Source organism: Adiantum capillus-veneris, chromosome 24, assembly GCF_014529385.1.
Source record: "Adiantum capillus-veneris isolate H3 chromosome 24, ASM1452938v2, whole genome shotgun sequence".
NCBI lineage: Eukaryota > Viridiplantae > Streptophyta > Polypodiopsida > Polypodiales > Pteridaceae > Adiantum > Adiantum capillus-veneris.
In genome coordinates, this window is record NC_140954.1 from 50,304,845 (window position 1) to 50,316,499 (window position 11,655).

The window sequence follows — 11,655 nt, forward strand, 5'->3', positions numbered from 1 at the left end:
TAAAATTTCTTTGCTGCATAAGAGCTAGAATCTAAGATTATGCATGAGGAATATGAAATGGACACTTTCCTTGCTTGTGTCAAGGATGTTAATGAGAAACTACACAAGCAAAGACATATATGATAGTACAACAAAGCTACACACTGGTAGAATGCAAGTATCATAGTGGTATTTTAATAGTGTCCTACCAATATCCCAATGGTATGAGACCTTAGAAATACCAGAAGTACACCAATGTAATATTGACGAGTTAGTGGTATAATAGCGATATGATACCAAATTATCCTAGCGAAACATTAGTATGATAGAAGTAATATAGTGATAGACGTTTTTTGCTATCCATATTTGCCATAGTGACCTATCTCACCCAAGAACAATCACCTAAACACTATGGCTATCATCACCTTTTCATTGTACATAGGTATATGTGAGTTAAGGGACTTTCTCCATATCTCCTTGAAAACCCTCGGCTAGCTAGTCACTAGGCTAGTTGAGCCACAAATAAAATAAAAAATACAAGTAGATAATATATTATGCCCCATTTGTGTGTAAACATTTCATTGTATAAAGGGCCAAAGTATAGGTACATTTATTATTATTTTTAGGTATCTATTTAAATATTCATACCTAGATGTGTGTTAGTTGTGTAAGTATGTTATGTGCATTGACTCACCATTACCACATTTTTTCTACCAGTATGCATAGGTTTTATTCTATACACAATTCTTTTCATCCAAGCCTCTCTAAATTTTGGTGAAAATCCACTTTAAAAAAAACACAAAAATACCTTTCACCTAGTCATTCCTTTTTACTAAATTAGTCATATTTTCTGTAGCACCAGAATCGCTAATAAAAAGTGATCCATTACGTACATGAAGTATTATGTCTGGAGAAACTAAACATGAGATGCAACTTGTTTTTAGTACAATATTGTTTCGATGTTTAGTAGCATATGCTCTATTACAAGCTCTGTCGAATTGACACTGATAGAAAAATGATAGCATAGTGATGCCTCAAAATAGCTCAATCCACATGGATTACAATATAGAAATACAATCAACAACCCAAAAAATGATACTCAAGAGAACAATCTGTACTTCCTATTCACATGCTAAATGCGGCCCTAGCACTTGCTAACTCATAAAACTCAGCCCTCTGCTTTGCCAATTCAGCTTGTGAACACTATGAGGATGACATCACCAGGGCCTCTATCTGTAGTCTGTAAGCCAAGGCCTGGTAGAGGCCTGAGTCTATGCAAAGCCTCCTACACACCATTAGTTGGTCACACATGTGCTCCCCTTGAGCCATCTTATGCATTCCCTTCTGGCTTCCTTTACCTGAACTCTTCTCATGTCCCAACACACTCACGATGGCAATGGAAATGTCCAATCACAGTGGAAGGCTCGAAATGAGCAAACAGATGACGTGGTAATGGAGCCAAAACAAGAAAGGTTGAGTTAAAAGATTAAAGCTGGTTCGAGCACGTGACCTACGAGATCAAGCCTGCGACATCACAACTGTGAAACACCTCAGATATCTACATGCTCTGCAAACCATCCGGACTGAATGCACAAGGCAAAGACCATTTTATATTCATTTATCATCCTCCCACCTGGATGCTATCGTCTTATTGCCTCTTATGTGGCAACCCAACCTCAAACCACCAAGTGTAAGCCTTTTCTCAGCCTCTTGTCAGGTTCATGCTGTTGGCTCGACTCCTTATCAGCTCCACTTGAGCCCCTTCTACAGCCTGTCCCCCCAACTTTCTTTGACCTTCTCCTTTGTCTGCCGTCGTCCCTCTCTTCAAGCTGAGTTGCTCGTTGTGATTGCAAACACCCCGATGCCCCTTTATCTTGTCTCTTCCCACTCTCACACACACTATAAGGACCTTCCCCTCCTCTGAAAATGGTGGCCCTTGCATGCCCCTACTTGAAGCTCATCTGAGTGACCTCGTTATATGAGCTTGATTGCATCCCCTTCTTCTCTGTTGTACATTTTTTTGCAGCACTCTCTTGAGACCCCTGCTGAGCTTGTCTCTGATCTCCCTCTCTCTTTGCTTATCTGTGCCACCCTGTGTGGCCTTGAGAGACTCCTACCAAGCTCGTCAGATGGCTGCCCCCCTTGTGCACTACCCGATTGTTGAAGTTCCACGCCCCCTCTCTGCAGTGACCTCCGTATTTGACAACTGTCACCTTCTTTTCATAGAAGCTAAGGTTTTAAAATCTCTCCCCTTCGAGTATTAGGCGACCACTAATGTGCCCAATTTTGTTGTAGTTCCAAGGATTTTTGGGCTCATCAAATTATCCAACAAAAACCTAATATGGCATCCATCATCAACGAGAAACATGCATTAAGCAGATACATAACCGAAGGGCAGACTCTGTGAGCACAATGGGTGAAAGCTCTTGCAGCAAGGAAATCAAAGATCCGTAGGGGAGCAATTCATGGAATACCTTCCGCGGCATTAACATTATCCACACACATGCATGCAAGATGTCAAGCTAAAACGAGGAGCTATAGAATAGTTACGTATGATCTCCATTGTCTAGCCATGAAAGAAGAGCAAAAAAAAACTTCCTAAAAAACCCCTGACATATTTTGCCAAACCCGCCTAGTCTACTAGAGCATTCATGCTTAGCAGCAGTAGTGATGTTTCACTCAGGCAAAAAGACTTTATGTATAACTATGTACAACTGCATATGATGTGGTGACTACTGATACTACCAGGATCAAAAGGCCATTGCATACATGATTCATGCATGTTGAGAAAAGACCTGGTCAAACCTGGAGCAATGAAGATTGCTAGTAACATCAAGAACTGGAACAATCAGTCTATCACATTGCAATCTATCATAAACCAGACTTATCTCATAGACCATAGAAGGCAATTTAGCATTCTTGGCTTGATACATATCTAATACCTCGGGCTGCTCAATTGTCTTGTTTACTTTGGCATCAAGTACCTCCACATCTACAGGTATGTCCTCGTTCATAACCAAATCCAACTTTTTGCAACTTTTGGTCACAAAAATTCATTCCAGGACATATGTTCAGAATATAGCTATCACCTTTTATGGCCGTATCAGCCTTTACTAATCCTTCCAAGCCTTCTGCTGCTGCTGCATCAAACACTGTACCATATGCAAGATCAACTTTTGGACCAGAAGAATGTGTCACAGTAGCTACAATTGCCATGTTCTTCACTTGTACATCACCATCCAAAGCATCAAAAATTTCCACTTCCTTCATGACTTGCCACTGCTCAATAGCCTTTTACCTCTTTAAGGCTTCCAAATTATTATAGGCCTTTTTCACATAGCTATCTGGAATGAAGTCTACGTGCACAACAGGCTCTTCAAAGCCCAAATCATCTTTATCATCTCCAAATGCATCAACTAAAGCATTCTTCAATGGTAGCACCGGACATTCGGCATCCAAACTCTCACCGGAAATGGAAAGATCTGCAGAGATTTCCTCTTGCATGAATTTTGTACACTCCATGGAATGCTCATCAACTAATGTAAGCTCCTCAAAAGTGGCAACAACAATATCACTCTGTCAGTTGTGTTGCTTACTGCTCGTTTCAGAGAATGGACACATAAACATACATCTTGCATGACCGAAATTTGCTTTATCAGACTCATAGGTCGCCCTGCAATCTTCCATGCATACAACTTCATCACAATCCATGATTGTATCCCCTGCACTATCAAACAAACCATCGGTAGATGAATCTAATGCCAAGCTTTTCCCAGAGTAGTTAAAATCTTGCCTATGGAGTACCGCAGATTCGTCAACAAAGAGTTTTTTTATGGAAGAGGCTTCACAAAAGAAAGATCCATCCAAAAGACCATTCTCAGCATTTGAGAGATAATCACTATCATCATCAAATTGCTAGCATAACTGCTCTCTAAAACTTCATCTACATTATTTATATCACCAAACACGTTTGGCACATGAAAAATCTTAATGCATACAAGCTGGAGGTGTCTCCTTATCATATACAATATAAACACCACCATCATACTCAAATATGCTTTGCACCATTGCCCAAAACTCACCTTGCAATAATTCAAAATCCATCAAAAGCCATGTTTTGCCTAAACTTTGGCATTAGCCATTTTAGGTAGTGCATCAGCAAAGGCCACTTCAAAGCTAGCCAACTATAACGCCAATCTTCAGGAAGCATATGCAAAACTATGAAATCATAATGGGACAAACCTTGAGAAGCATAAACTGTTTTCCCCACATCACCTTGAATTTCTAGCTTCATCATCTCGTGCTCAACCTGTGTTATCCACAACTGTATACATCCATCTTCTCTTTCGCAAAAACATATACTATTGTTTGCCCACAACTTCAAACCTGTATAGAACTTTAAGAATGCATGCTTCATCAGCCTCCAGCTGTATTGGACATGCTTGGGAATTCCAACACAGAATTGCCATGCACCTTCTCACACTTTTGACGCATAAAGTCGGCCATCACCTCATCATGAAAAATAGCCAGGTCATACAGCACATCCTCCGCAAAAACTACCCAAGCTTGTACATCTTCACTTTTTCCTCCACAAAATCCTACATCCATTGCTGCCCTATTTGCAAAAGTTTGTGATGTCTGTGTTGGCTGCTCAAAACCAAAATAGCTGCACTTGTTATTGAAGGTACTCCACGACACGGTCCTCAGTGCGGGCACCAAAAACCATGACAGAAAAACGATAGAGCATAGTGATGCCTCAAAATAGCTCAATCCACATGGCTTACAATATAGAAATACAATCAACAACCCAAAAAACAATACTTAGCAGAACAATCCACACTTCCTATTGGCATGCTAAATGCGGCCCTAGCACTTGCTAACTCAAAAAACTCAGTCCTCTGCTTTGCCAATTAAACCTTTGAATACTATGAGGACGACATCACCAGGGCCTCTATCTGTAGTCTCTAAGACAAGGCCTGGTAGCAACCTTAGTCTGTGCAAAGCCTCCTACATATCATGAGCCGGCCGGCCACACATGTGCTTCTGTGTTGCATTTATTCGATCAAATAATGCAATTTATATCAAATAACTCGTCATTATTTGCGTATTATCATAAAATACATGGTATTTTTGAAGAATTTATAAACTATTGATCTATATGTTATCAATCGATAGTTTATCGATCGGTACAGTATCGATCGATACGCTAGATTTTTTGGACCTTTCTAGTTGTCACACAACTCACACTTACTACCTCATACTCTCAGGACGCATTGTATTCTCTCTATGTTTATGGCAATGAATTTATTCTTAGTTGCTAATTGATGACTTTGTTGAGAGTCAAGCAATGTCTTTTTATTTGATTGCCAAGCAATGTCCTCAATACTTATGTTTATGCAAATTCTCTTCAATACTTTACTTTGTGGCTACTAAATCAAAAAAGTGAGATATATAGCTCAATAGGGAGCTACAATGAGAACAAGTGAGATACCTTATCATGAAAATATGTTTACACTTTCCATCTTCACAGGTACCAGGTCATCAACCTCTTCATTGTCTGAACATTCTGTAGCCACTTCCTACTCCATCTCATCGGCGTTACATCTCTATTCCGCCATAGTTTCATGAGTTTGAAGCACTCCCAAGTGTACTTCGGTTGCACGTGTGGCTATCTTTGTGGGTGCATGAAGGAGAAACATGTTGCAAAAGACGTACACAAGGTCTACGGCACGAGTAGGACTTAAGCGATTTCTGCGCTTTAATTGCACAAAGTCATAAGAAGACCAATTGTGCTCACAACTACCACTGGATGACGCGACTGAAATCACCCTAATCGCCACATGTTGTAACTCAACTACGTCTCCTCCATATTATTTCCACCATACTAGGCCTGACATATTTTTTACACTATTGACACTAGTTCTGTAATTGGACACTTAAGTATCCTGTTTTTCTACCAAGTTTTGGGAATTTATTTGTCAAGCTAGAAAACAAAAAATTACACCTTGCTTCTACCATAGATTGGTTATGAGGGAAAGAAAACAGTGGATTTTTCTCCATATTCAAATACAATCTGTATGGAGAGAATTTTGGTAAGTTCGAAGACATAAATTTTAGTAAATTTTCAAGTTGTTTTACCAAATAAATCATAAAATTATTATATCTTTTTTTAGAGATGGCCTTTTTTATGTTTATAAAATCCATGTGTTAGCACTTAGTGTTACAAAACATGGAATTCACTTCAAAGATAAGTTTTCAAGTCACATGCAGGCTATAGACATAATTTCATGTTTGAGCACATGCTGAATAAGAGCATAACTTTGGTCTTTCAATGTCCCCTCATGAAATTGGTACTTTTCTAGTGCAATTTGACAACTACAAATGACTTTATATGTTTAAACCAAGATACTAAGTATTTTTTGGGATCCCTAACTCAATTAAATCTCGTTGCTTGGACTCTATCTTGAATCCTTTATCGTGCAAAAACTCTTAAAAATCTTGAGTTCTCCATAATAACATTGAAACCAAGGTTTTAGGCACCCCAATTGTGTATGTACCACGTACTTTGTTTGATATATTTAGTTGATTTACATGGAAAGCTTGATATTTTTTGAGATTTTGAATGTTTATGTCTCAAGAATGAAAATATGAAAGTTTTCTCTTATGAAGTTTTGAAGATTTTTAAAACTCACAAATACATCAGAAACATACTTTTGTTTGGATACAACGATATGCTTGAAATGACCATATCAAACACATGGAATTTTCCATTATTTTATATACTCCAAAGTCAATTTTTTTGCACATGAAACTTTCAATTATCTATAGCAAAACTGTGGAAGAGTTACCTAAAATTTTCTACAAGGTCGCTTCATTTTTTCTTGAGCTTATAAATGCGACTTCTTCAAAGCATTAATCGTAGTCTTATGAGGGTCAACTTGATGAGTATAATTCTTGATCATGATCAATTCTAAAATGCAAGGTTATATTTTTAAAAGACCCTCTAGCTAACATATTTAAGCATATCAAGAGGGTTTTCTTAAATAAACCGTCTAATGCAAGTAGCATTTTATTTAAATTTGTTAAAAAAGGACACTTAAAGTGTCCTGTTTTGGTACCAAACTAGTGTTAACACTAGTTCTGTAATTGGACACTTAATTGTCCTGAGACACTAAAGTGTCACGTTTTCCTTCCAAGTTTTGGCAATTTATTTCTCAAGCTAGAAAGAAGTTTTGTATACCTTGCTTCTACCATAGGTTGGTCATGAGGGAAAGAAAACACTCGATTTTTCTCCATGTCAAAATACAATCCGTATGGATAGAGTTTTGGTAAGTTCTAAGTCATAAATTTTAGTAAAATTTCAAGCTGTTTTGCCAAAAAAATCATAAAACTCTTATATCTTTTTGTAGAGATGGCCCTTTTAATGTCTATAAAAGCCAAGTGTTAACACTTAGTGTTACAAAACAATGGAATGCACTTTAACGACAAGTTTCCAAGTCACATGCAAGTTATAGACATAAATTCATACTTGAGCACGTGTTGAATTAGAGCATAATTTTGGTCTTCAAAGCTCCCCTCATGGAATTGGGGCTATACTAGTGCAATTTGACAACTACAAATGACTTTATATGTTGAAATCAAGAAACTACGTATTCTTTGGGCTCCCTAACTCAATTAAATCTCGTTGCTTGAACTCTATCTTTAATTTTTATTGTGGAAAAACTCTTGAAAATCTTGAGTTCTTCATAATAACATTAATACCAAGGTTTTGAGCACCCCAGTTGTGTATGTACCATGTACTTTGATACATTTAGTTGACCTACATAGAAAGTTTGATATTATTTGAGGTTTTGAATGCTTCTATCTCGAGAATAAAAATTTCAAAGTTCTCCTTTATGCTGTTTTGAATATTTAAAATAATCCAATAGTTGTTGCATACCAAAGCCCTTCTATTTGCCACTTTGAGTCCTAGATGGAAAGGGTAAGCAATGCATCACTTTCTATAACTCATAAATACATCAAAACCATGTTTTTCTTTATATACAACGATATGCTTGAAATGGCTATGTCAAACGCATATAACTTTCCATTATTTTATATACTCCCAAGTCAATTTTTTTGCACATGAAAATTGTGGAAAAGACACCTTAAATTTTCTATAAGCTCGCTTCAATTTTTCTTGAGCTTATAAAGTCAATTTCTTAAAACCATCAATTACAGTCTTATGAGGGTCAACTTGATGAGTATAGTTCTTGATCATGGTAATTCTAAAATGCAAGGTTATATTTTTAAAAGACCCCCTAGCTAACATATTTAAGAATATCAAGAGGGTTTTCTTAAATAAACTGTCTAATGCAAGTAGCATTTAATTTAAATTTGTGAAAAAAGGACACTTACGTGTCCTGTTTTGGTACCAAACTAGTGTTAAGAACCCAAGGATCTCCGAAAGTTCCTTCCCTGTTGGCATAATCCACCCTCTAGTTGAATGCATCCATGCCATCGTCGCCTAGCAACAACTGCGAGCAGACGTATCTAAAGTCTCTCATCACCTCTTTGTTGGAGGCTTGTCGGTTTATCTGGAACCTTGGATCCAAGACAAATGCAGCACCATGCAATGGTTTATGCATTTGAGCCCATCCTTTTTCCACAAGATGCATGATTTGTGATCTCCCTCTTGCACTATAGTGGTTGTATTCTTTGGTTTGACGCAACACCTCAAAAATGATCCAATAAACCTTACCAATGACAAATTTATATGTGCCAACAACCCTTAATAGTTCCACATATGGCTTACTAACCCCAACAAGTTTGTCAATGTTCCACCAAAAGAGCGGAGATTGCACCAAGGACACACATTTTTGAGTTGCTTCGTGATGGCTTTGATACTTGCTGAGCCAAGCCTCCCAACATCGATCTGCAACAGTTTCTATAAGAGCCGCTTGCACTTCAATGAGATTATTCAAAACATAGTATGATGTATCAAACCGTGTGGCACATAAGATATGAAGTGCTTTTCTCGGAGACTTGGAGCGAAATAAAGCATATGTAAACTGATGTTCCCGTATAAACTTGACTATGTGATTGGCGTCAATAAGAGTGTGTTTTGTGAATGATAATCTGCCCATATCCTTTAGAAGTAAATTCAGGATGTGAGTTTCACATCCAGTCCATGTAATTTTTGAGTACTTTTCCATAATGGCTATACCCGCTCCTTTGTAGTTTGAAGCATTATCTCTAATAATAACTGTCACATTCTTCGGTCCACCCATTCGAGCAATAGCTTGCTCATATACCTTTGTCAAGTAGAGATATGTCTTCTCTTTCAGTGAGGTATCAATGGCCTCCAAAAACATTGTACCTTTGGGAAAAATTACCATGACTTTAATCAATGGTTTTTTCTGACAGCTGGTCCATCCGTCGAGGGCTATGGTGCAGCCAAACGATGGAACAAAGTCAAGCACTATTCACCTGAGAATAGCTTATGTATTGCTCTTGACTTTTTCAACATACTCTATTTGCATTTTATTATAATCAGGATAGATGAATCCTTTTTTTGCAGTTGACATTAGGGAATCTTTGAAAATAGGATTTCTTATGACATGAAATGAGATTCCACAAGCCATGAAGGCTTGTGTCCACTTTAGATGCAATTCGAGCATGTCCTGTTGAATGAATGTTTCCTGTAGAGTCCTAGGCGTAGCGGCTCTACTGGATGTCCTAGGACTAGCATCTATCCCTCCCATGGCACCATTTGGAAAAGTGTAAGGACTTTGAGGTGTTCGGGTTGTTCCCATTGAAGGTCCTTGGTTAGCTCGCATGTCTTCTTGATCCACACTCACTTCTTCTATGTTGACAAGTGACGCACTTGTCATGCCCTTCTGTCTCTTAGGAAGAAGTCCTACCTGTTTGCATTTCTTTACATACCTTGCAAAATGGACCGATATGTCGTTAGGTGGTGCTCCACATTCTTACACATTGGGACTAGTGCCGAATAAATGTTCTTTGATGCAAGTTGCGTTGCCGTGCCACTTATGCCCACAATGTTTGCATTCCAAAAATGAAATTGTTTTGACTCTCTCTCTTTCCTCCACATAAGACCGCTCTTTTCCTCGCACCATGCTTTCTGACTTCAACAAAATATTCCTACAATCAATGATACACTATGATTATAATTTTTTACCATAATAGCACAATGAAAAAGATAAAAGGTTATAGATATTATTTGCTAAGTTAAAATGATGAATGAATAGTGTTAAGATAATATTTTAGGGAAGATCACCAATGGATATATCATTCTTGGCTACTAGGTGGTAAAGAGCATTTGCTCAAGACAACCTAGATGAGCGATGGAGTCATCTCACATTCACTATCTATGTCTCTTGGAGGTAGGAGCTACTGCTCAAACACAACCAATTGACCCTAAAATAACTGAGGTCTCTAATTTCTATATCAACATAGAGGTAAGAGCATGAGCTCGATAACATCCATGTGACCCCCAAGTACTATGCATGAATAATACTCACGATGGCAATGGAAACGTCCATTCACAGTGGCAGGCTCGGAATGAGCAAACGTATGACGTGGTAATGGAGCCAAAACAAGAAATCTCGAGTTAAAAGATTAAAGATGGTTCCAGCACGTGACCAGCAAGATCAAGCCTACGACAGTACAGTTGTGAAGCACCTCAGATATCTACATGCTCTGCACAACCATACGGACTGAACGCACAAGGCAAAGACCATTTTATATGGATTCATCATCCTGCCACTTGGCTGCTATCCTCCTATTGCCTCTGATGTGGCGACCCAACCTCAGACCACCAAGTATAAGCCTATGCTCAGTCTCCTTTGGGGTTCATGTCGTCGGCTTGACTCCTTATCAGATCCACTTGAGCCCCTTCTATAGCCTGTCCCCCCAATTTTCTTTGAGCTCCTCCTTTGTCTGTCTCGTCGGCCCTCTTTTCAAGCTGGGATGCTCATTGTGAGCGCAAACACCTCGATGCCCCTTAATCTTGTCTCTTCCCAGTATCACACACATTAGAAGGACCTTCCCCTCCTCTGAAATTGGTGGCCCTTGCACGCCCCTACTTGCAACTCATCTGAGTGGCCTCGTGATCTGAGCTTGATTGCATCCCCTTCTTCTCTGTTGCACATTTTTCTGCAGCTTGATACTGCTACTGATCTTGTCTCTGATCTCCCTCTCTCTTTGCTTCTCTATGCCACCCTACCTGTGATGGGTGCAATTGTGCGTGTACGGAGTGTGTGCAAGAGAAGGGAAGAAGAGAAATGGGGAAGGGGGAGATACACAGGCAGCCACTGTGTGGGTTAGTGGAGAAGAAAGAGAAGAGTCAACCCTTCCTCTTTCTCTCCCTATATTGAATAGGGGAAATCAAGTGTATAAGGGTGGTTTCCCATGGCCACCTGGCCTACACCCCAACAACCTCCCACTTGAAGGTCATGGTGGCCAATAGTGGCATTAGTATAGTTAGTCTATACAAAATTGATGAAGCATTGCCGAGGCTTCATCCTACACCCATAAGTTCTATACAATGTGTAAATCGCTCCGAGGCTAGGCTCTTTGTGAGAGCATCTGCGGGGATGTCGTCAGTGTGAACCTTGACAAGCTCGATACGCTTGCCAACCAATGCATCTCGTATGACATGGTATCTGACCTCTA

General features: G+C 39.0%; 1 protein-coding gene across 1 annotated transcript; it reads right to left on the bottom strand.

The window, feature by feature from the left end:
• Window positions 1-3,273: 3,273 nt before the first annotated feature.
• Window positions 3,274-9,851, bottom strand: LOC147426357 (uncharacterized). The gene is given in 8 exon segments (XM_086498202.1): window positions 3,274-3,555; window positions 3,673-3,821; window positions 3,978-4,061; window positions 4,222-4,288; window positions 4,453-4,626; window positions 5,493-5,558; window positions 5,691-5,842; window positions 8,486-9,851. Coding segments are annotated over 8 exon segments (2,340 nt in total).
• Window positions 9,852-11,655: the final 1,804 nt, after the last annotated feature.